Genomic DNA, 26,685 nt, shown 5'->3' on the forward strand with positions numbered 1-26,685 from the left:
TATGAAAATGAGAGCTAATTTGCTAATATCTGCTTGCACTACAACCTCATTTTCACAAGTGTCATTAAGGAGGCTCATTTTCAAAGCACAACCAAAGTTACATAAGTTACTATGGGGCTCATTTTCAAAGCAGTTAGACTTACAAAGTTCCATAGGTTAGAATGGAACTTTGTAAGTTAAAGTGCTTAGAAAACAAACCTCTATGTAACTTTGTAAGTCTTTGTGCTTTGAAAATGGTTACAATGAAGTCAAAACTCTTAGGCATACCTTTTCATGCAAATCATTTATCTCAGCTGTACATCCAGGGTAGAACGCGGAGAGCTTTACCAATAAGAGATCATTGCTAGGAATCATCATAAGAAGATCTGCTGCCAAATCCCTAGGCAAAAGATCACAGACCCCTGTTTGAATACTGTATTTCACAGTTGAGGAAATCTTTGAAAACCATGCAACATATAGATGCTGAACAACACTTGCAGACATTCAAGACACAGAGCAGCAATTTTGATAAGATGTCCAAGTCTGATTTTGACATTTTGCAAAAAAAAAAAGGTCCATAAATCCAGTGCCAAACATGGTCATTTTCTAAACAGAAAAACGTCTGTTTAATTTGAAAATTCCCTTATTTTAGATGTTTTTGTACTTAGTGCATCTTTCTTTAAGAGCCCATTTTCAAACAAAAATGTCCAAGGAAAAAACGTACAAAAACATGCCATTGGAATGTCTGGGGGCAAGCAGTCTTACTAGCAATGGGGCAGCCTAGGGGACACTGCAGTGAACGTCACATAAAAGGTCCCAGGTACACATCACATCATAACCCCTTATATCAAGTTAAAGTTTCAAGTTGATTAGGGATTTACTATCCTGCCCATCATTCAACAATATCTGGGTGGCTTACAATCTAAAAAGAAAAAGAAAGAGAAAAGTAGGGAAGACCAGACATGACATGTAGGATAGTAAGAGGATGAAGGACAAGTCCAACAGAATAGATGAGAATGGGTTAGGACATGGGGGAGGGGAATAAAAATCATCCAGGCTCGTCTTGGGACTGAATGACACTTGGGTAGCAGAGCCACAAGCATATGCAAATAAAATTTAGTTCCGATTTAAAAGTTTCTAATGATGTCTGGTGATGGAATGATTGTGGTAATTTGTTCCATTGTAGTAGATCTTGAACAGAATAGACTTCACTCCTAGTATGCTCATGGAAGATTTCTCAAAATGAAGGCACTACCAACTGATTTTGAGGTGAGGATCTTAGAGCTCTTGAAGTAGAGTAAGGGATTAACATTTACGAGAGGTTTGGGTGTTCACCACTGTGATGAATCTTATACACTAGGAGTACTGTCTTATAGATGAAGTGATGGGGCAGAGGCAGCCAGTGAGCTGACATCAAGAGGGGTGTTCTTGCCCCCATGATCAGTTTTATGGCCGTGTTTTAAATTAATTGTAACTGACGGATGTCTTTTGTAATTGAGACCCATATAAAGTGTATTACAATAGTCTAATTGACTAATGATGAAAGAATGGATCAATATATTTAGAACTGGGGGTGGAGCAAGGATCTGATTGATCGGACTTGTCTTGAGTCTAAAAAAACATTTCTTGACTACTGCAGAGATTTGTGGCTGAAAGGACAGGGTGTTATATAGAATAATGCCTAGTATCTTAGCACTTTTTTGAGGAGTGATGGGTATGGAACAATGAAGGACAGGCAGAGGTAGAGAGGTTGTAGCAATATTAGAAAAGATGATATCGTGATTTATCTGAGTTAAGAACAAGTCTGTTATCTTGTAACCATTTGGTTAGATGAGTCAAGTTATAGATCATATGGGTCTGGATGTCATCTGCATAGACAAATGCTGTAAAGCCTAATGGTTGTTAAAGAGTTAACAGGGGTACTAGAAACATATTGAAGAGTGTGAGCAATAAAACAGTCTACTACTACTACTAATAGCATTTGTATAGCGCTACCAGACACATGCAGCGCTGAACACTTGACATAGACAGTCCCTGCTCAAAGAGCTTACAATCTAGGTAGAACAAATAGACAAGACATAGAACGGGAAAGGGAATTAATGGGTAAAGAGGAAGAGGGCAAATGAGTAGTGGTTCAGAGCCAAAGGCAGTAGTGAAAAGGTGGGCTTTCAGCATAGATTTAAAAACAGGAAGAGATGGAGCTAGACGTATGGGTTCGGGAAGACGGTGGTTAGTGCAGTGGACTTTGATCCTGGAGAACTGGGTTTGATTCCCACTGCAGCTCCTTGTGACTCTGGGCAAGTCACTTAACTCTCCATTGTCCCAGGTACAAATAAGTACCTGTATATACTATGTAAACCGTTTTGAACGTAGTTGCAAAAACCACAGGAAGGTGGTACATCAAGTCCCCTTTCCCCCTTCCCTGAGGGACCCCTACTGTTAGTAAGAATGCTGTTAACCTAGCATTTTGAAAGTGAATGGTATAGGATCAATTAGAGAGATATGACTGGAACCAATCAAGCACTGTGTCTTTTACACCGATCTGGTAGAGTCTGTCTAGAAGGACGGTATGGGTCACCGAATCAAAAGCGTCAGAGAGTTCCAATGATAGTCCTGAAGTTGAAAATGAACTACTGATTCAGCAATCTTTCCTAGAAATGGTAGGTTGGCAATTGGACGGTAACTGCTAATGTTGGAGTGAGGTTTGGTCAGATGTTTCAACTTTGGCCTTATGATGGCATTTTTCCAGGGGGCCGGAACAGAACCACAGGAAAGCGAAGTGATAATCATAGAAAAAATTAACGGAATCAAATCTGAAAGAAAGTGTTTGATAAAGTTAGAGGGAATTAGATCATGGGGAGCTGTAGTGAGCTTCATACCTTTGACAGTGGTAGTCAGTTGTGCCAGAGAAGGGCTATTAAAGGAGGTAAGCTGCTGGATAATATATTCTGAGTGGAAGATGTAGTATGCGCATGTATGGGGGCTGGTGGAAGAGTGTTTTGTCAGAGTAGAGATTTTATTACTGAGGTAGGCTGCAATATTTTGAGCAGTGGGGAGTGAGTCCAAATTTTCTGTAGGAGCAGATGTTGTAGTTAATGTTTTTAAAATGTGAAAAAACAGTAGTATTAGGTGTCCTAGTAATTTTGGAGGTGTAGTATGCTTTTTTAGCAGAAAGGAGAGCCAATTTGTAAGAACAGGCCATATCTTTATAACATATAAGTAAGGGGAGCGCTGTCACCTCCAGATTCTCTCTGCCTGTCTCAGTTGCCTTTTCAGCAACTAGAATCTGAGGTGTACCAGGGATTGCTTTGGATTGTTGGATTTTTCTGTGTACACGTCGTTAAGAGGGGCTAAAGTATCATAGGATGTTTGAACTGAAGTATTCCAGGTGGATCTTCTAATGAAAGGGTACTAAATGTTTTAAGACTCAATTTAGAATTTTAAAGAGTGGGCTGTGATTTTACTCAGATCGCTGGCCTTAGATTGGCCTCATGTTTATGATAGGAATGGCGGTAGGCGTAAATGGCAAGGTTATGAGTGAGTGATCCGTCCAAGTTGGCCTGGATTGGCCGCTGTCGTGGACAGGATGCTGGGCTCGATGGACCCTTGGTCTTTTCCTAGTGTGGCATTACTTATGTACAAGTTAAAGGGTGTAAGAAAAAAAAAAAGACTGTAAACTTCATGTAGTGGGCGAAGAAGAAAGATCTAAGTCTAAAGCATGGCCACCTATGTGTGTAGGTTTGGTATTTGCTGAACAGGTCAAAAAGTAAGGAAGATCCCAGGTGAGGGGAGCCGTAGAATCATCTTAGCGAAAGTTGAAATTGCCCAATATGATCAGAGATTCAGAATTGATACAATGATTAGTCAGTGTGGTCTGAAGTAGTTGAAACAAATAGGAGGAGGAGGTGGATGATAGATAAGGAGGAAGTCAATTTGGGAGGTTGATCGAAGTTGAAAGCTCAAGAATTCTATTGGTGGGTGTGAATAAGGCTGAAAGCGTATTAGAGCCAGTTGTGAGGAATAGATTATGGCTATGTCTCACCACGGCGATGGTTCCTGTTCAAAATGGAATAAGAGTAGCCCTGGGGTGTGGCTTGTTTGATATATGCTAAATCCACATTTGTAAGCCATGTCTTAGTGAGACAAAGGATGTGTACTCTATGAGCATGAATCAGATCTCTAAGGAGATTATGTTTGTCTCGAACATTAAGGAGGCCTATTGCAAGAGGAGAGGGTGTGGCAGAGAGTGTTTTATCAGGAGGTAAATGTGTAGGAAGAACATAGCTGAGATGTCTTACCTGGCTCTGGTATGAGCATGGAGTAGACCGAATGGGGCAGTCCTCTAGGAATAGCAAAAAATGTACGGTACCCAACTGTACACCACTACAATAGCCCATATGCCTGCAACTGTCACCTATATGTGGGTTCAAAAGGTATTTTGTGGTTTATGGGAGCTCACACTTTCCACCACAAGTGCAACAATTAGAGTGGGATAAGGGCCTGGGTCCCCTTCTCTACAGTCCACTGCACTGACCACTAGGCTACTCCAGGAACCTGATTGCTGCTCTAAGAGAAATGGCCATTATGGAAGGAGGTGGAGTCAAGATGGTGGCCCGTGCTTGAGGTGTTGCGGATCGTCTGCTGTTCTCTTTTGATTTTCTGGAGAGAATTTAGCCTAATGCCGCATACAAAGAGAAAGGGGGTGGTAAAGGGCTTACCGCTGCCAGCCCTCGTTCCAACCCCCACTCAGCAAACCCTCCTGCGATTTCTTTCGAGCACCCCAGCTACAACCGGTGAGAGGGATCCCGTGACTGGAGCGACCGGAGGAGCGGCGTTTCCACTAGGGACTGAAACATCCTTGTCCCCACTGGAACTTAATCCGCCGCTTTGCCCTGCAATCCTTCGGGCTGGTGATGAGGACTCAACGGAATCGGAAGGCGGTGACCGGAGGGCCTCAGACAGCGGTGCCAAGCCCCAGGAATCAGTGGAGATGAACTTGGAGCTCGCTGCTCCCCAAGCGGTAACTTTACAAACTATCTGGGCAGCCATTCAAAATCTAACTAAAGCAGTTACTAAAACATCCCAAGATACAGCTTTAATGGTGAATAAAATAGACTCTTTATAACTCAAGCTCTTGAGACTGTCGAACGAGAATCGTTGGTTCAAAACTCACAGACGTAAACAGAAATTAAATCTCTCAAAAAGGTTACAGAAACATTGATAGTTGATAAAATTAAAATGGCTTCAAAATTGGAACAGATAGAGAATCATAACAGACGTTTAAATTTGAGGATATTAAATTTTCCAACAGCTATTGGGATTTCACCATTGGATTTTTTTAAGAAATACCTGAGTGAAGTATTGGCATATCCTCAAGCAGCAATACCACCGATTAATAAAATTTATTACCTCCCTGAAACCAAGCAATCCAAGGTGAACCCAATAGAAAATAACCAAATTTCAGAGCTGAATCTTCAAGATATCTCGGCATTACTGGAGGATTCCCTATCAGAGGTTTCTACTCGAAGGACACTTTTGATATCTTTTGTCTTTGTTCAAGACTTAAATGCATTGATGAAATTTTATTTTAAAAATTCTCAAAAGTTATTCTGTGGACAAAAGATATGGATTTTCCTTGACGTGACAAGAGCTACACAGGATCGTAGACAAATTTTTCTTGCTTATAGAGAAGCGGTTAAATCTATGGGAGCAAATTTTTTGTTGGCATACCCCTGTAAATGCAGCATAAAATATTTGGGGAATAAATATGTGTTTTACGAACCAGATCAGCTTAAAGTGTTTATAGAAAGTAAAAAACTGTCTAGATAGTGTGTGTAAAGGAATTAAGAAAAAAGGAAGAGTACGCTGGGTTTTATGGACCAGGCCATATACTTTGATTTAGAATGCCTAATTTGATCTTCTCATCTACTTTCTCCACCCCCCATCTTAACTTGCAGGTGGTCTAAGAAAGCAATATTTTTTTTCTTATTATTATATAAATTTTATTTGCTTAATAGAGATTAAATACCAAATAATCAGAAATATTTCAATTTATATGTAATCTCTGTAATTCCTGCTGTATTGCCATTTATGAGTATGTCTTGTAAATTTGAAAACTAATAAAGAATAATTAAAAAAAAAAAAAAGAAATGGCCATTATATCTCCAGCTGTCACAGAGCCTGGTATATACTGTTACTTTCATGTCTTAGGGGGTGGGGGGTGATAGGGGGGTCAGTGACCACTAGGAGATTAAGGGGGGGTCATGCCTTTATCCCTCCAGTAGTCATCTGGTCTGTTTAGGCACCTTTTTGGCACTTGGTCATTACTGAAACAGATCTAGCCAAAAGAAAAAGCCCTAATTTTTACCCTGGACATTTTTACAATGTTCCATTATTGCAGAAAAACGGCCAAATCATAAGCCCACCTCCTAGTCCTACCCAAAACACACCAACACGCCTCCTTGAGATTTAGGTGAACTAAACAGAAAAACATCTTAAAATTGAATTTTGAGAATAGCGATTTGGACGTGTTTCCAAAAAAACGTCCATCTGCCACTTTGTACATTTTTTCGGTGTTTTTCTATTTCGAAAATGAGCCCCATAGCATATTTAATTTACATGTATCTAAAAATGGATTATTCACAACAAATTTCACATTTTTTGTTGAATTAGGGTTCTGTTTTCTAACATGTCTTAATGATAATGCAAGTATTAATGTGCATTATCAAGCTATAATGAACCTTATTGGATGTATAATTTAACATACTTTAATGCACTAGTCTGCATTAATAAAGTGTTAACTTGGACTAATGTTATTAAAAAATTATTTTGATGAGCTGCATCACGTACAAACAGATTCAAAGTAGTTCATTAATATTAAAACAGGCTAGCACAATCATCTGAAGTAATGTAGTTTATGTTAACCCTCTGGCTACTGCTGGAACTAAACCACATGTCCCAAGGTGTAGTAAAGTGGTAGCTTCAGCCAGGGGCGATCCTAGGCTGGCTGCCACCCGGGACGGATCACTGCTGTGCATCCCCCGGGTGCAGCTCGTCACCCCCCCCCCCCCGGCGCATCAAGCACCCCCCCCCCCCCGGGGCATTCTTGGTTGCTGGAGGGTGCAGAAAGCAGCCACGCACCTCTCGGCTCCACTGGCTCCCTCGGAACAGGAAATAACCTGTTCCGGGGCAGAGGGAGCAGGGAACCAGCGGAGCCAACAGGCGCGCAAGCTGCTCTCTGCACCCTCCAGCAGCATGCACCCAGGGCGGACCGCCCCCACCACCATGCCCTTGGTACGCCACTGGCTTCAGCACTGGGACAATACACAGACACTACTGGGCATCGTGGTCTTGCCCATCATGGAAGCTCTTCTTTGCCAAAGATCCTCCCCCAGAGTACAAAATCATAGTATGACCCAAGCCTCCTTCTCATTGCAATTCCCATTTTAAAAATGAGAAGTATTTCAGGCCCAGAGGGCTGACAATCTAAGTTCATATCTGAAATAATGGAGAATTAAGTGATAAGCCCAAGCTTACAAGGAACATCAGTAGGAAAAGAAGAGCTCTTAGAACCTCTCAGTCTGCTGCTCCTTTGCAGCACACCCAAATGTGCAGATGGGAAGGAGGAGGGAGGTTCAGGTCTCAGGAGGCCCTTGTTTGCAATATTCAGGATACAGAAAATAAGAACATAAGAATAGCCATACTGTGTCAGACCAATGGTCCATCTAGCCCAGTAACTTGCTTCCAACAGTAGCCAATCCAGGTCATAAGTATCTGACAGAAACCCAAATAGTAGCAACATTCCATGCTATCAAGCCCAGGGCGCTTCCCCATGTCTGCCTCAATAGCAGATTATGGATTTTTCCTCCAGGAAATTGTACAAACGTCTTTTAAAACCCAGAAAAGCTAACTGCTATGACCACATTCTCCAGCAATGAGTTCTAGAGTTTAACTATTGTTTGAGGGAAAAATATTTCTTACTTGTTTTAAAAGTATTTCTATGTAATTACATTGAGTGTCCCCTGGTCTTTGTATTTTTTTGAAAGAGTGAAACATTGATTCAATTTTATCTGTTCTATGCCAGGGGGAAAGGGGTAGAGGATGGGATTTGATATACCACCCTTCTGTGGTTTCTTATTTTGTACCTGCGGCAATGGAGAGTTAAGTGACTTGCTCAGGGTCACAAGGAGCTGCAGAGGGAACTGAATCTAGTTCCCCAGATTCTCAGGCCACTGCACTAACAATTAGACACTCAGGATTTTGTAGACCTCAATCATATCTCCCTTTAATCGTCTGTTTTCCAAGCTGAACAGCTCTAATCTCTTTAGCCTTTCCTCATATGAGAGAAGTTCCATCCCCTTCATAATTCTGGTTGCTCTTTGAACATTTTCTAATTCCGCTATATCTTTTTTGAGATACTGTAACCAGAACTGAATGCAATACACAAGGTGAGGTCACACCATGGAGTGACACAGAGGCATTATAATATTTTTGGTCTTATTTACCATCCCTTTCCTAATAATTCCTAGCATCCTGGTTGCTTTTTTGGCTGCTGCCACACACTAGGCAGAAGATTTCAGCGTATTATGTACGACGGCAGCTAGATCTTTTTCTTGGGTGCTGACTCCTAAAGTTGTCCCTAGCATTAGGTTACTATGATTTTGATTATTTTTCCCAATGTGCATCACTTTGCATTTGAACACATTATCTGCCATTTGGATGCCCAGTCTTCCAATTTTCTAAGGTCTTCCTGCAATTTTTCACAGTCCGCATGTGTTTTGACAACTTTTAATTTGCAGATGACACAAAACTACTCAATCACCTCACTCGTTGTTCTGATTTCCACATCACTGTTAAATATCACCAGTTCCAGTACAGATCCCTATGGCACTCCACTATTCACCCTCCTCCACTGAGAAAAATGGCCATGTAACCCTACCCTCTTTTTTCTGTCCAATCACCAATTCCTAATCCACAAAAGAACATTGCCTCCTATCCCATGGCTTTTAAATTTTCTCAGGAGTCTCTCGTGAGGAACTTTGTCAAAAGCTTTCTGAAAATATAGATATGCTACATCAACTGGCTCACCTTTATCCAACTGAGTACCACATGTTTATTCACGCCTTAAAATAAATGAAGTAATTGGTGAGGCAAGACCTCTCTTTGCTGAACCCATGTTGGCTCTGTCCCATTAAACTGTGTTTGTCTATGAGTTGTGTAATTTTATTCTTTATAATAGTTTCTACTATTTGCCCAGCACTGAAGTCAGGCTTACTGGTCTGTAATTTCCTGGATCACCACTGGCTCTCTTTTTAAAAATTGGCATGACACTGGCCACCCTCCATTCATACTATGGATGATTTCAATGATAAGTTACAGATCACTAACAGCAGATCAGCAATTTCATGTTTGAGTTCTTTCAGTACGATGAAGTGTATACCATCTGTTCCAGGTATATCATTCTTTAATTTGTCAATTTGGCTCAGTACGTCTTCCAGGTATGGTTTTATGTACTGAAAGAAGGAGGGTTAAGAGGCCTTAGGTGACCAAATGCTTTGGTACTCAGTTTTGAGGTGGTAGATCAACAGCACCTTGGCCAGCAGCAGGAATACAGATGCATTACCATCAACCAGTGATACACATTTGTTACCAGCCATAAAGTCTGCTGGTAATGCTCTATTCACCTATGGGACAATTTTCTGTAGCTAAAACAGAGTTTACCTAAGGAAATGGGGTGTTTGAAAACTGACTCTCCCTTACTGCAGGTAGAAGTATCTGCACTGGTCACAACAGCTTTACTTTTATCTGCAGCAAAAAAGGGTTGGGGTTAGGTCAAGGAGAGGGGTATAAATGATATTTCATTTTCAAAGCCCCATGAAAAAGTTCGTAGATCCGATGTATCTGTTTCCCCCAGATGCCTGAATTTTCCCATATTACCTCCTAGAGGCTTTACATCTTTTAGTGAACAGCAAATTACCATGCTGCAATAACATAAACTAATATACATTTTTAACACATTTTATTAAAGGGGACCTTTAATGAAATGTATCGCTGAACAAGCAGCAAGATACCTGTATCCCATAGATGGAAAGCTAAAAGAAAGTTAAAGTAATAATGAGTGCGATAGAGTTTCATCTTAACTAGTTTCATATTTAAAAAAAAAATCATTACAAAATGAATAACTATCTTTATATGTAGAAACAAAGCAGAAGAGAAACAACCAGTAACATATCAGCAAAAAACAAGTAGGGAAAGCATGCAGAGAACGGCTCATGGAATTCTTACCAACTTCTGTGCATGTGTCTCTTATCTAAGGAGAAAGGGGTGGGCCAATATGAAAGGCATCCAAACATTCCATTGATTTGAAAGAAGAATAAAATGAAACCAAGTGTGATCACATACTTCACCATCTCTGTCAATAGATTTCAAAGTATATATATTTTTTTTACAGTTTAACCACAGAGTGCCACTGTCCTTTGGCAACAGGAATTACTGTGCTTCTTCATGACCACTAATTGGCATTAAACATACCAACCACTAGCAAACTATATGGTTTATATGGTTCAGTCACTAGGTTTCACAGTAAAATTTTACAACAAAGAAATGAAATACACATCCGACTCACTAAAAGAGGGTCCACCTGGAATAGGAATGTGACAGTTGTTGTTGGGGGGTGGGGGGAGGGAGGAGAGGAGGACCTGATGGAGAAAGCATCCAAAGCTTTAACTTGTATATACACCTCTGTAGCTTTGGGACAGCACCACAGTACCTCCGAAGGCCCTGAACAGAAGCCTCTTTTCCCCCGCTCAAACCTGCTTTTTGTAAAAAAAAAAAAAAAACTCACATCTGTCTGCTTCGGTGTGGGAAAGTGCATCAGTTTTAGAGCCTCTATCAAAGTTTTTAACATCAGTTTTAGAGCCTCTATCAAAGTTTTTGGACACTTGTTTAAGAACATCTGTGTCTAAAATGACATCTTTTATTAAGTTTTCAACGCATTTCATGCGGGAACTTGAGAATATTGATACCATTACTGAGGATACCCTGCTAGTCACACTTGACATTGTCTCTTTGTATACTAGAATACCACAAGTGGGGGCGATGGAGATCATAAGAGAGATTGTTGAGAGTCAAATTCAACCACAACGGATTTCATTGTCTACACGCATCAAGTCGGAGTTACCGCCCGATTTTCGTCGCACACCAGAAAATAAAAATTATTTTCAGGTGTGTGAAGCGGACGCGTGTCAAATATGAAATTACCGCATGGGCCACGCGGTAGCCGGGCAGTAACTCCAAATTGACGTGCATTGGGCGCACATAGCCGCCTATGCAGCTTAGTAAAAGGGCCCCTTAGTATTTCTACTTTTTTCTCATCACTCTCCACACATTTGTTGCTCAGAATCTTTGAGTCTTTGAAAATGTTGATGGTGATATAAAATGTGATTTCTGAGACTATTGTGGCCCAGGTGTATGACCAAAAAGCTTCTAAACTGAGTTTTTTGAAGCTACAGATAAATGAAGTTCAAGAACTTAAGGGAGCATTTTTGAAAGAGAAGAATTCATTACACTGAAAGATGGAATATTTAAGAGAACCAACCAAGAAGAAATAATTTTTGTTTTTTGAATTTCCCACATCCCAAATGATATCTTTAGTGGACTAAGTAAGATGATATTTTATTAATGTACTTAACATACCTGCAGAGGCTCCTGTTTCAACACGTTATTTTATTTATTCCTAATTTCTCCATATTTTAATCTTGGATCCTCATGTTTTGGACTTGTGATTTATTTCTTTGCCTTTTTTAGGCTTGTTTTTGTTTTACTATGATATTGTATTTTCACTTCTTAATGATCACTTTACTGTACAAGTGTATTGCTTGGTTAAAAGTCTATAATAATAATAATAATAATAATAATAAGACCATCTTGCACAGCAGCACTTGTCCAGGTAGCAGAGACTGCTACTCAGATAAGTTTTTGAATATCAACCGTATTATTTATAGTGCATGAAACCTGCCTTTTAAATTGATTTCAGAATTTGTGGTTATAACCACACTAGTACTACAACAGACCTCTGACACAACTGAAATACAACGCACCACAACATTTTCCTTTGGATTATGAAATTCTTACCATGTTATTACTGTCATACATTTTCTTGCCAGTAACTCTAGGGCATAATGAGTTGCTTGGGCTGCACTTTCTCCTAGTACTGTACCCACGCAGACCGCCAGTTCCAGCTCATTCCCACGAATCAGGTTTGCTATAGCAAGCTTGATGGGAAAAAGGAATCAGATTTCAGTTACACAATGATCAGGACTCACTGGGGCTAATGTAGACAGGCTTGCTGTAGAGCTGTGTGTGGATGTCTGAGCACAGGCTTCTACCATGAGCGTAATACCTTGCCATGCAGAATGTTAAATGTATTCTAATTTTATGTGTGGTAAACTTACAGCTAATGGGGGGGGGGGGGGGGGGAGGGAGCGTGCCAATCAAATGTGCAGAAAGGTTTCGTGGTAAGAATGGGTTCTTGTGTGCATGTCCAAAAGAAAACGGAAGTGCTAGCACACTTTGGCGCCTATTCTTTTGCACCTAAATATGAGCCTCTTAAAAATTTATGTGCAAAGCAATTTTTGCGAGACTCATATATATAGGCACATAAGAATAGGCACTCGTGTGTGCTTTCCCTCTCAGTTTTATTCTTGTGTGCATGTCTAAAAGAAAACGGAAGTGCTAGCACACTTTGGCGCCTATTCTTTTGCACCTAAATATGAACCTCTTAAAAATTTATGTGCAAAGCAATTTTTGCAAGGCTCATATATAGGCACATAAGAATAGGCACTCGTGTGTGTTTTCCCTCTCAGTTTTATTCAGAATCATGCACATATCTATAACTTCCTGTCTGCTTTTGAACCTTGCAAGGGCTTCATTCAAGTTGCAAAAAGAGAAAAACAAAATGGCAGTTAAATCTCAAAAAATCAGCAAGAAATCCTCTTCGAGAACCCTTGTACAAAGCCCTGGACTCGGTAAAAAAATTGTCACAGTAACCATGCATCAAAAGCTTCTGTTTACCTCTCTCTACATTGCCATGGAATACTCAATAGCCTCATTAGCAATCATTAATGCAAGCCTTTGATAAGGTTCTTCACAGAAGACTCACAAATAAGCTGAAAGGGCTGAACTTAGCCAAAGTTTTGTCTCACCAACTTGCTTCATTTCTTTGAAGGTATGAATAAACATGTGGATAAAGGTGAGCCAGTTGATGTAGTGTATCTAGATTGCCAGAAAGCTTTTGATAAAGTTCATGAGAGACTCCTGAGAAAATTAAAGACTCATGATATAGGAGACATGTTCTGGTGTGGATTTGGAATTGGTTACTGGACAGAAAACAGAAGGTAGGGTTAAATGGTCATTTCTCTCAATGGAGGATGGTGGAGTGCAGCAGGTATCAGAACTGGGACCAGTGCTATTTTACATATTTATAAATGATATGGAAATCAGAACGACGAGTGAGGTGATTAAATTTGCAGATGACACAAAACTACTCAAGGTTGTTAACACACATATGGACTATGAGATATTGCAGGAAGACCTTACAAATTTGGAAGTCTAGGCATCCAAAAGGCAGATGAAATTTAATGTGGACAAATGCAAGGTGATGCACATTGGAAAGAATAATCCAAATCATAGTTACCTGATGATAGGTTCCACCTTGGGAGTTAGTACCCAAGAAAAAGATCTAAGTGTCTTTGTAGATAATACGCTGAAATCTTCTGCTCAATGTGCGGTGGTGGTCAAAAAAGCAAACGGGATGCTAGGTATTAATAGGAAAGGGATGGTGAATAAGACCAAAAATACTATAATACCTCTGTATCACTCCATTGTGAAACCTCACCTTGAGTCACCTTGAGTATTGCCTTCAGTTCTGGTTGCAGTATCTTAAAAAATATATAGTGGAATTAGAAAAGTACATAAGTACATAAGTAATGCCACACTGGGAAAAGACCAAGGGTCCATCGAGCCCAGCATCCTGTCCACGACAGCCGACAATCCACGCCAAGGGCACCTGGCAAGCTTCCCAAACGTACAAACATTCTATACATGTTATTCCTGGAATTGTGGATTTTTCCCAAGTCTATTTAGTAGTGGTTTATGGACTTGTCCTTTAGGAAACCATCTAACCCCTTTTTAAACTCTGCCAAGCTAACCGCCTTCACCACGTTCTCCGGCAACGAATTCCAGAGTTTAATTACGCGTTGGGTGAAGAAACATTTTCTCCGATTTGTTTTAAATTTACTACACTGCAGTTTCATTGCATGCCCCCTAGTCCTAGTATTTTTGGAAAGTGTGAACAGACGCTTCACATCCACCTGTTCCACTCCACTCATTATTTTATATACCTCAGAGAAGAGCGAACAAAATGATAAGGGGGATGGACAATCTACAAAATCTTGAGTGGTGTAGAACGAGTAGAAGTAAATCGATTTTTTACTCATTCCAAAAGTACAAAAGTTACATGGAAATACTTTTAAATCAAATAGGAGGAAATATTTTTTCACTCAACGAATAGTTAAGTTTCGGGTCTCTTTGCAGGAGGATGTAATAACAGCGGCTAGCGTATATGGGTTTAAAAAAAGGTCTGGACAAGTTTTCTTGAGGAAATGTCTGGCAATGAATCTGGTAAACGAATTCCAGAGTTTAATTACACATTGAGTGAAGAAATATCTTCTCTGATTTGTTTAAAATTTACTATTTAGTAGCTGCATTGTGTGCCCCCTACTCCTTGTATTTCTAGAGAGTAAACAACAATTCAATTCTACCCATTCCACTCCACTCAGTATTTTAAAGACCTCTATAATATTTCCCCTGAGCAGTCTCAAGAGCCCTTGCTTCTTTACCTTTTTCTCATGAGAAGTCATCTCATCAATTTTATCATTTTCATTGCCCTTCTCTGCACCTATTCTAATTAGCTATATCTTTTTTGAGATATGATGACTAGAATTATACACAATGTTCAAGGTGTGGTACAAGGGCATTATAATAGTCTCAGTTTTGCTCTATATTCCTTTCCTGATAATTCCTAACATTCTATTTACTTTCATAGCAGATGCTGCACAATGAGTAGAGTTTCAACGTATCATCAACAATGACACCTAGATCCTTTACTACTACTACTACTTATAATTTCTATAGCGCTACAAGGCATATGCAGCACTGTACACCATATACAAAAAAGACAGTCCCTAATGTGGAACCCTGCATCATGCAGTTCAGGTTCCTCCTTCCTTACTTGCATTGCTTTCAACTGCTCACATTAAATGTCACCTGTCATTTGAATGCCCAGTCTCCAAGTCCCATAAAGAAAAAAAAGAAAACTAAAAAAAACACTACAGTGGGAACTCCAGACCCCAGTAGAAGGCGCCAAGCAAGCCTGAGAGGGGAAGCTCTGGGACAACAACATTGTGACATCTAAGGCATCTGGGAGAGAGATCTCCAGTTACTTTCTTTTGGGCAATTTGGGGGCTAGAGTAGCTGTTACCTAGAACTGTGGTCATGCGTTATTAGATACTGTGTATAATGTACTAATTCTAAATTATTGTCCATCGATAAATATATTATTCCAAGAAAATTCACAACCCAGGAAATGTAAATGGGATTTCCCCCTTTACAAGCTGAGGAGCCAGGACATTAAAGGGGTAGTGTCTGAAGTTATACACAGAGCAGCAAACTTCAGATGATCTCTGCATAACTTACGTGTCTAAATTTAGTCAGCCAAATAGCAGGTGTAACTTTGTTTTTAAGTTATATGTTTAAAGTTACATGTATATATTCTATGAGCCAACTTATATAGTCAAAGCCCCATTTTAAATAGAACACAGAGGGGTCCTTTTACTAAGGTGAGCTGAAAAATGGCCTTTGGTAGTGTAGGCGCATGTTTTGGGCGCACGCGGATCGATTTTTCAGCACGCCTGAAAAAAATGCCTTTTTAAAATTTTTGCCGAAAATGGACGTGCAGCCAAATCAAAATTGGCGCGCGTCCATTTTGGGTCTAAGACCTTACTGCCAGCCATTGACCTTGCGGTAAAGTCTCACGCCGTAACCGGGTGGTAATGTCCTACACACGTCAAATGCCACTTGGCATGTGTAGTGTATACGTGCCAGAAAATAAAAATTATTTTTCGGCTGCATGTATCAGACGCGCGTCAAAAATGAAATTACCGCAAGAGCCACACAGTAGCCGGGCGGTAACTCCATTCTGGCGCGCAAAAAGGGCCACAGAAATAGTAATCTCCCAGTAGTTGTTGCCATCCCCCCGAAAAGCCAAACTGGCAAGGGCTACCAGTCTCTGTGACAGCGCTGGGAAAATACATGTTTATATTTCTAAAATGGCAAACATAAATGTATTAAGTGCCGACACAAACATGCCTATGTGCTTGTTTCAACCTCATGAAGTTTTCAATTTCTTTTTTATAAAATGGATGTTAATGCCACCTGTACTTGGTGCATACAATCCATTTTTCCTCTATTTCAGAACAAGCATATAGTAAATATAAGTTATGGGATACCTTATAGTTGCACTTTTCCTAATCCTAAATGTCTAAAACATAGACAGTCTTCCTGTTTTAGTTAACAAGCTCTGCTTATCTGAAATGATCTTCCGCTAGAAATTAGATCGATCCAAAGCTATGTAAGGTTTAGAAAGGCACTAAAAAAGAAGTTTCTACATGTTTGTGATTGATTATGATTTTTTAAAGTAGTAGGAAAGTGTATTTTTTACCTGCTATTGTACTTTGGTTTGTTATTCACCAGATATTGCTGGTCTTCTATTTACTGTAATTTGCATAAAATTCATATGGGTATTGTGGAGTATAAGAATGCATGTAAAGTAAAATAGCTTAGAAACCTGAGTCCTCTTGACATGGATGTCTCAATTCTGATTTTTACGTCCTTTCTAAAATGGGGCTGCACATGTTTAAAGCTATGTTTTGTGGCCAGCTGAATACTAGGCTCAGTATCTTCTAAGTTACCTCAATATTATCCACAGCCAAATGGCAGCATGCAGCGAGAACTGCCCGTCCATCTTGGAAATACCATTCTGCCAATTCTCCGCTCACCTTCTGAAGAAGCCTAGAACAACAGAGGATCTGAGTATTATCACCATGATCTTGCAAGGTGAGAGATCAATATTATAATTCTTTATTCCCTGGTAATTTGGAGCAGTTAAAACGTTGGGCATTCGGTGAGAAATGTTCACTCTCCAGAAGGTTCTAGTACTTTAGTGGTATAACAGCTTGCAAAACTGCAGGAAGGTGCAAAGCCTGCATGAGTTCTCAAAGGGAAAGCTCACATGTACTTTTCCTTTGAAAACTGCCCAAGGATTAGGTATGGAGATCTGCACCAGCTTTTTCTGTGGGTACTTTTACCATTCATGTCACACACAGTGCCAAACTACATGTATTGTTGCCTCTCTCAACATGCTCCCCACTCTGGAAAACATCTCCATATAAATGAAGGTAATAAAAGACTTGACTTTTTTATTCAAGATGAGCAATTTTTAGACAGCCTATTCATCCATATAAATAGCCACAGAGTTCAGTTCATCATACAATGGCAATGCCTAATGAGTAGACTTAGGTCTCATGATTACAGGGTTCTGGAAGAGGCTCTGGTATGTGGCTTCAAGCTGAGAACTGTTTCTGTGATGAATGAACTAAGTAAGTCAAAAATGGGTTACAAATGTGGGGAAAGCCAAGATAATTAGAAACTAGGGTTCATAGCATCATAACCCAAAGGTTGCTGATTCCCACTGAGCTGGAAGTCCAAAGGAATAGGAGGAAACTGCCCAGCACCCCCTCCCCCCAAAAAAAAACATTGGTCAGAATGTCTGGAAAAATGAGGGCTATCTTATAGGATTCTCTCCAAAATAGAGTTGCACAGGGACATAAATGTTACCCATTCCTGCTGGAATCTTACCCATCCTCACAAGAATTTAACCTGTGCCCACCCAGTCCCGCAAGAATTTAATGGTACATAAAAATAAACTCCAGTCGGCTCTCTCTGGGGTTGAACCGCAGCACTGCAGGCAAGGAAGGAACGGAAGTTGGAACTTGGAATAGTCTGGTGAGTACATGTAAGACTTGTCTCTGATTCACTGGCACTGTGTTCTAAAAGGTCATCACATGCACACGCCAGTAGGTCAGGTGACATCTGATGCTTGTGCCTGTGTCAGAGCTGAGGTCTGCATCAGCCTGGGAGCAGAGAGGATTAATAGTAACATAGTATGTGACAGCAGATAAAAACCTGAACGGTCCATCCAGTCTGCCCAATAGTCATACTTATTATCAATTTGTGATCAAATCAACAATGAACATGATTATGTTCTTTCTTTGGCATTTCTGGGACATAGACCATAGAAGTCTACCTGGCCCTAATCCTTATGTTCCAACTGCTGGAGTTTTTTTTTTTGTTACATTTGTACCCCGCGCTTTCCCACTCATAGCAGGTTCAATGCGGCTTACATATTATATACAGGTACTTATTTGTACCTGGGGCAAAGGAGGGTTAAGCGACTTGCCCAGAGTCACAAGGAGTGCCTGTGTCTGCAGTGGGAATTGAACCCAGTTCCCCAGGACCAAAGTCCACCACGCTAACCACTAGGCCACTCGAGTTGCCATTGAAGCCTACTTCACCCTATTCATCTTCTCATTTGCGGGACACAGACCGTAAAAGTCTGTCCAGCAGTGTCCACATGTTCCAGGCACTAAAGTTGCTATCTAAGCCCTTTCCAGCCCATCCTAAACCAGATTGCCATATATGAGACACAGACCGTACAAGTCTGCCTGATATCAGCCCTAGTTTATCACAGTCAGAGTCGCCATCTAAGCGTCACTCGACACATCCACATACATGCAGCCATTTAAGTTTAGGTTTTTGATAACTTCCATTTTCTAATTAGAGATACTCTGTGTTCATCCCATGGCTTTTTGAATTCCATCACCATTTGTGTCTCTACCACCTCCTTAATGGAGACTTTCCGCATCTGTGCTGTTAAAGCAAGGAGGAGGAGGCAGAATTCAAAGAACTTGGTACTCGGTAGGTGAGAGGCTGCAGTGTACACTTCCACAGGAACCTCACAGGAATTCTTTCCATTCCCGTGCAGGTCTCTACTCCAAAATGGGGCCAACATTGTGCTTGTCTGCTATATACTTCTTATTGCAACGGTAAAGCATCATATTTCAACACATATTACATCATATCACAAGGGGGATTCCCCATTTCCTTCCTGCTGGAGTCAGGGACTGTACACCAAGTGAGACACAGGGGCCAGTACAGATGATTGAGCATTACTTCTCTCATAGATCCAGATACATGTGTGAAGCTATTCTAGTTTGAATGGATTTTCTTCCTTTACAGAGTGCTATTTGCAGCTTCAGGAGTCATAAAAGAAATTCTAGAAGCCTTTAATATTCAAAGATTCAGACACCTGTCTGCAGTCTTCAGATTTTCCATCTTCTGGGAGATTTTCCATCTTCTGGGAGATACAAATTGTATTTCCATGATTCATAATATATTGTAAGCCACACTGAGCCCGCAAAAAGGTGGGAAAATGTGGGATACAAATGCAATAAATAAATAAAAAAAAATAGCATGCTCTAAACATGGGCAGAAAAAAATCAGCTTCTTTAGCCTGCAATCTAGTATGAATATTAGAAGAAACAGCAGCCAAGGAAGCATCAGTCTTTCCCAATGAAGCTACTGCAGTTCATGTGCTATCAAGGATTACACTGAAAGGCTTCTGTAAAGGCACCCTAATAGCAGTTGCCCTCCAGGGCAACATATCCATCACTGTCCTCCTCAAATCTCTTCTGCTTGTTCCAGTATGGACAGCCATACCCCCAATGTACTTTTCACTGAAAATATGCTGCCCTGAACTACGCTGCTTGTTTAGACTGTGCTGGAGTACAGGAGTAGCCTAGTAGTTAGTGCAACAGACTTTGATCCTGGAGAACTGAGCTCAATTCCCACTGCAGCTCCTTGTGACTCTGGGCAAGTCACTTAACCCTCCACTGCCCCAGGTGCAAATAAGTACCTATATATACTATCCAGTTCATTTTCGAAAGTGATCGCCGGCCATCTTCCGACACAAATCGGGAGATGGCCGGCAATCTCCTGAACCCGGCGAAATCGGTATAATCGAAAGCCAATTTTGGCCGGGTTCAACTGCTTTCCGTCGCGGAGCCGGCAAAACATCAAGGGGGCGTGTCGGTAGGGTAGTGAAGGCAGGATAGGGGTGGGACGGGGGCGTGCTCACGAGATGGCCGGCTTCGCCCGATAATAGAAAAAAAAAAGCCAGGTCAGACGAGCATTTCGCCGGCTTTACTTGGTCCCTTTTTTCTCACGACCAAGCTTCAAAATGGAGCCCCAACTGACCAAATGACCATCGGAGGGAATTGGGAATGACCTCCCCTTACTCCCCCAGTGGCCACCAACCCCCTCCCACCCAAAAAAACAAAACAAAAAAAAAACTTTTTTGCCAGCCTCAAATGTCATACCCAGCTCCCTGATAGCAGTATGCAAGTCCCTGGAGCAGTTTTTAGTGGATGCAGTGCACTTCAGACAGGTGGACCCAGGCCTATTCCCCCCCCACCTGTTCCACTTGTGGTGGTAAATGTGAGCCCTCCAAAACCCACTGTACCCACATGTAGGTGCCCCCCTTCACCCCTTAGGGCTATGGTAATGGTGTAGAGTTGTGGAGAGTAGGTTTTGGGGGGGGGGGGGATTTGGGGGGCTAAACAACCAAGGGAAGGGAGCTATGCACCTGGGAGCTATTAATTTTTAGAAGTGCCCCCTAGGGTGCCCGGTTGGTGTCCTGGCATGTCAGGGGGGCCAGTGCACTACAAATGCTGGCTCCTCCCACGACCAAATGTCTTGCATTTCGCTGGGTTTGAGATCGCCGGCATTATTTTCCATTATGGCCGAAAACCGATGCCGGACATCTCAAACCCGGCGAACTCTGACATTTGGCCGGGCCCAACCGTATTAGCGAAGAAAAAGATGGCCAGTCATCTTTTTCGAAAATACGGTTGGCTCCGCCCACTTGCGGCGCCAGCCCCGGAGATGGCCAGCCAGCTATTTGGCTGGCACCTTTCGATTATGCTCCTCCATGTAAACTACTTTGAACATAGTTGCAAAAAGCACAGAAAGGTGGTGTATCAAATCCCATTTCCCTCCCCCCCTTTCCCTCTAAAATATCCTTGTAATCTGTTGCAGTTACACCAAGTAGAGGGCAATTTAAGCTCAGCAGCCTCCTGCATCAAAGGGTATCAACAGAAATAAAACAAAATAAAACATGGAAAAGAAAATAAGATGATACCTTTTTTATTGGACATAACTTAATACATTTCTTGATTAGCTTTTGAAGGTTGCCCTTCTTCGTCAGATTGGAAATAAGCAAATGTTGGTAGAAGACAGTATATATAGGTAAAACATCAAAGCATTCCAGTGACAGTCTAACAGGATGGGGGTGGATAGGTGAGAGACAGGAAGAGTCGGGTGGATGAGGGACAGGGAGATATGCATGGAGACAGGAGGGTGACAAAGCAGTACAATTTTATGGTTTATAATGGGCTAGAAAACCCAGATCTTTGTTAAGTCCTGTCTGGTGGGTGTCAAAATATTTAATCATTCTGACTTAAAAGGTCTTACGTTCCTGTATTGTTTTAAAGTTCCCTTTTGGATTCTTACCATGAAATCACTGGTAGGTTTCTGGTTTTGTAAAGTGCTGCCCCACAGGTGTGACATCTTTATTGTTACTAGCATTTTTCATATGGTGTCTATATAAATTAAATCTCTTCTTTAGCATCTGACTTGTTTCTCCATTGTTAGCAGCCTTCGTTGCATTTTTTTTCACTGAATGATATATACCACAATGGAAGATGAGCACGTGAAAGATTCCTTAATGCTGAATATTTTTCCTTTGTGAATGACCGTGGGGTCCTGTGAAATGTTTTGGCACCTCTCTGCATCAAAGAGGAAACAGTCTGACCACCAGGACATAACAAAAAGTCATTATCCTGAATAGAGAGATTCCCTGCAGTCATGGACACCTCTGTTAAACCAGGCAAATGCTGCAGAAACACCAGATACGGTCTGAGAGCCATTTGGGGTGGGTTGGAGTGTCAGAACTTCCTAAACTCTGGCCTTTTTGGCCTATAAATCTGTAGGCCTCAGAATAACAAGAAATATATCAAGTCACAGCTCAAAGCCACAGCACTGCCACACACATTTCCTCTCCTTAGAATACAAATTTGGATTGCTCCCATTTTGTTTATATTTATGTTTATTATAAAAGCTTACACTATCTTCAACAACCGTTGTACTTAGTTATCAATCTTTATTAAATGTTTAATTCAAATTATAATCATGTCATCCATATTTTAAAAACTGTTCACACAAACCAACATCCACACCTCACTCTTACTCCCATTCGCTGCATAGAGGAGTGGCCTAGTGGTTAGGGTGGTGGACTTTGGTCCTGAGGAACTGAGTTCGATTCCCACTTCAGGCACAGGCAGCTCCTTGCGACTCTGGGCAAGTCACTTAACCCTCCATTGCCCCAGGTACAAATAAGTACCTGTATACAATATGTAAGCCGCATTGAGCCTGCCATGAGTGGGAAAGCGCGGGGTACAAATGTAACAAAAAAAAAATCACACTAAACAGAATAACTTCACATGTATAGAAAATTCTAAAAATCAAATACAATTCACATTTTCATGTTCCTCAGAAGTCATCTCCAAGAACTACAATTCAGTAGTCACTCTTCTTAAAGCAACAGTCCGTTTTCCCAAAAGAGTTAATACTTCAATTTTCAAGGTGATAGTGTTTTGATCATTTGAAGCTGTATCGCATTTTATGGATTTTAGTAGTCTTTTGGTGATTCTCTGTTTTTTGTAGTTGTGCTTTGGATGCTTGCAGTGTGTTGGTGCAAGGGTGGCTATTGGGTTAAATAGGTCTAGGGGTCCCGTGGCCATATTGCATAAGTATGGTCTTAATCTTAGTCTATGGCTGGTTGTGTGCAGGACAGGAATGTTGAATTGTTGGCCAAGGGATTATCATGGGGTTTGAAGTAGCCATGCTAAAAGGAGATAAGTTGTGTACCTCATGGTCTTAGTCTATGGCTGGTTGTGTGCAGGACAGGAATGTTGAATTGTTGGCCAAGGGATTATCATGGGGTTTGAAGTAGCCATGCTAAAAGGAGATAAGTTGTGTACCTCATTAGGACAGTCATAGTTGGCTATTAGTGGACCGCAGCAGTTGTTGGGTGTTTTAGGTGCTATTGAGTTGTGCTTTCTCCGGACTCGACGCAATGGTGTGGGTGATGGTTATGTCGTCTATGCGCTCTAAGGCTCGAACCAATACATCCTAATCTGTGTTTGCCTTGCTTCTCCCGGGCATGGTTTGAGTTTACCTGGAGGATGCTTGTCAATGCTGCATAAAATCAGCCTGCTCCTCTCCTACTCTTCCATGGTTGGTACCACTTTGGAGATATGAGCTTGATGGTGGTCCGTTGAGAAACCTCTGTGGGCCTGCTTGGGGCCATGAGTTGTTCAGTTGGAGTGGCTTGTAACTCAGAAGGTGGTATTTATAGGTTAAAGAATCACTGTATTGATATTGGTTGATCTAGACTTGGCAAGGCTGCTGTTCTTCTATGGAGGAGGGAGGGTTGAAAAGCTCTATTTGGGGTACAACTTGTAGCTAGCAGCATAGAGGGAGGTTATATGGGTTGGGGGGATCGCTGAGAATGATAGTGTCTTAGCTGGACTGCCGCTCTTCTAAGAGACGTTGTGCAGCTCTATTAGACCGCATTTTGATTAGTCCACAAACAAAGCAGAGCTACTCTCACACTGGGCGGCATGTGGAGAAATTCGGTAGACACACCTAAGCACTTCTGTGCCAATCGCACACCCCAGACGGGACATGGTTACAAGTTAAGGGAGTTTGCGGCTAAAGGGCACCTGTCGCCACGTGAGGTCAGCTACTGGAGTTGCTACTTACCAGGCCCAAGAGCTACCGCATGTCTAGGGAGTCCAGTCCTCTGCTCTCCTTGGTTCTGACTTGGGAGGAGAGTGTGTGTCGCTGTGGCTCCAGTCGATCTGCGATAAACCAGGGAAAGGTCTGGGTTGTCATGGCTTTCGAAAGGGGGGGGGGGGGGGGGAGAAGAAACAGCACACCTTAGTGCCAAATACCTTGTGTCGGGTGAAGTTGGAGCCTGGTCATGGGGCAGTTATGTGGCAAGGATGTTTCAGTTTTCAGCATTCCCCAGAGCCCACCTCAGGATGGTGGATGATCAGATGTAGGAGCAATGATCTGCCACGGGATCTGGTTTCCGTGGCTCTAGATGGAAAGCAGGCTCTGCCCTTATCTCTGCATGCACTGCGATTTCGTTTGCAGTTCTGGAGCTGCTGATTGTGGTGGTGCAAGTTTCTTTGATCGGGATATTCTGTCCGTGATCTGCCTCAGGAATTTCAGTTTGCTCTGAGGTATGCTGCTCGGGGCGTGTGCTAGTGAGGCTCACTGCTTGGATGTGTACTCCATAGACATGGGTTGGGTTGACAGGTCATTGTTGGGTCAATCATGGCACACGGGAGAGCTGTCCCTCGCTGTGAAAGAAGCCATCTGTCTTCTCATTTAATCCGTGCCTTAGATTCCGCCTTAGGGTTATGTCACTTCGGGAGTTTACAGAGAACTGATGGAAGGAAGCCGCCACTTCCTCTGCTCTCCGTCTGTGTAGGTGACCTGTAACCCGGCCGGGTGGTTCCTTGGTCCTGTGCTCGATCGGGAGCTCCAACCCATCGGTCCTGATGGTCTCAGATATGGGCCTGGTCAGGTAATAGTTTTATGAGCTCATTGTGAAGTAGCTATCTTGATCAGCAGCCATCTTATTTTAATTAGATATAAGAAAGTGTGTCAAGATAGTAAGCCTTATGAGCAAGGAAGAGCAGTTTAAAGTGGATACGGGCATGAACTGGAAGCCATTCTAAGTGAAACAGCAGTGGGGAAGCATTATCAGATCGTCTTGTCCTGCAGATAAAGTGGGCAGCTGTATTTTGAAGGGCCTGTAGGCATTTAAATTGGTGTTTGGACAAGCTTGTATATACAATATTGCAGCAGTCAATACGTGACACTACAAAGGCGTGTATTAACATGTGAAGTGCTGAAACATTCAGAATACTGTGGAGTTTGAACCTTCTGTGTTAATGTTGCCCAACTGATTTATTGGTCGACTCCAACCAGAAAAGCAATCTCCTGGATGAGAAGGTAATATGCACTAACAATTCAAAAATAACTCCTCCACCATACCAAAGGGGGGTCTAGTCTCTTGCCATTGAATTAAGAGAATCAATCACTGATATAGTGGAGGAGTTGTTTTTATGTTGCTGATTGATTTATGGAGCATTGGTACAAACATACCCTATTCACAGGTAAACAAAGAATTGTATCGGAGCATGAGAGAAACCTCTCTGTCTCTTATTTATGTGCCTTAATGGAATGAAGTCCAAGACATTTAAAGATTGGAAGTAATAGGTGTTTCGATGGTGTCCACTCTTCCCCTCATGTACACACAAGGATTTTGGAGTTGGACAAAGTGTTTTTATATGTCTTCAAAGTGGGGAATTTGAATATCATTTTACTAAAGAGTACGGTTTTCATATTTGTAATCTGATTTAAATTAACAATTTAAATCAGATCACAAATGTTTGGTACAACATCATTAATATACGAATAAAATTTGAAAATCATCTTGCTCCTCCTGCCAAAAACCAAACCAAACCAAAATCAACCAACCACAAATATTACTACTACTTATCATTTCTATATTGCTACTAGACATTACTAGACGGATACTACTTACTCATTGTAATCGTCCATGTTGTTTCCATCACAACTGGGAGATACAGCTGGTGTTGAAACATGTTGGGTTTGCATATTTCCCTCACAAGCTGCCTGGAGATTACAGAAGAAAGTAGGAAAAGATAATATAATATGCTCTTTTACCCACCTCTTCTTTTTCATTTTTTTCAAATCATCTAAAAACCTGAGTGCCATTAGTAAACATTTAGGCCCAGATTCTATACATGGCATGGCGAGTTACACACATAACTATGTTCGCGTAACTCCTAACACATGTAAATATTTGGGGGCGTGACTTGGGGCATTTCTGGAGTGTTCCCAAATTTTACGTGCGTACATATAGAATATGGCCAAACTGTTCATTACATTATATTTGGGGCTTATATCCTGCTATCATCTTTTCAGTTCTAAGAGGTTTACATACATTTTGTGGGGGTAGAGACACAGAACATTCCTCTGAGAATTACACCTGTTTTGGCTTTAGGTAAGAATCTAATTACAGTACATATTTCTTAAATAGGAAAGTTTTTGCCTTTTTTTGGAGCATGAGATAAGATGGGAATACATTCTGGCAATATACCTAATGTAGGAGCCGGCATTTAGGCCTGCTTATAGCAGACACCTACAGTTAGGTATGGTTTATGCCCTAAGCGCAATTCTATAAATTTTAGGCGCTACTTATAGAATTTCCCCATTATAGGGCAATAATCACAATGTCCAATATCCAGCAGAACTTATCCGAGAAACAGGTGCTGCTGCCCAAATAAAGTGTCGCTGATTGGTGCGATACCT

The 26,685-nt window shown here is 41.4% G+C and overlaps 1 protein-coding gene across 1 annotated transcript in view; it reads right to left on the reverse strand.

Moving 5' to 3' along the window:
• Positions 1-26,685, reverse strand: part of WDR17 (WD repeat domain 17) — a 272,532-nt gene that overhangs the window by 25,026 nt on the left and 220,821 nt on the right. The window contains exons 20-23 of the mRNA XM_030191530.1: positions 25,895-25,986; positions 17,007-17,106; positions 12,112-12,251; positions 268-379 (exon numbers count right to left, since the gene is read on the reverse strand). Of these exons, the coding sequence (XP_030047390.1) occupies positions 268-379; positions 12,112-12,251; positions 17,007-17,106; positions 25,895-25,986 (444 nt within the window). The remainder of the gene's footprint in view (positions 1-267; positions 380-12,111; positions 12,252-17,006; positions 17,107-25,894; positions 25,987-26,685) is intronic.

The sequence above is a fragment of the Microcaecilia unicolor genome, chromosome 2, assembly GCF_901765095.1.
Source record: "Microcaecilia unicolor chromosome 2, aMicUni1.1, whole genome shotgun sequence".
NCBI lineage: Eukaryota > Metazoa > Chordata > Amphibia > Gymnophiona > Siphonopidae > Microcaecilia > Microcaecilia unicolor.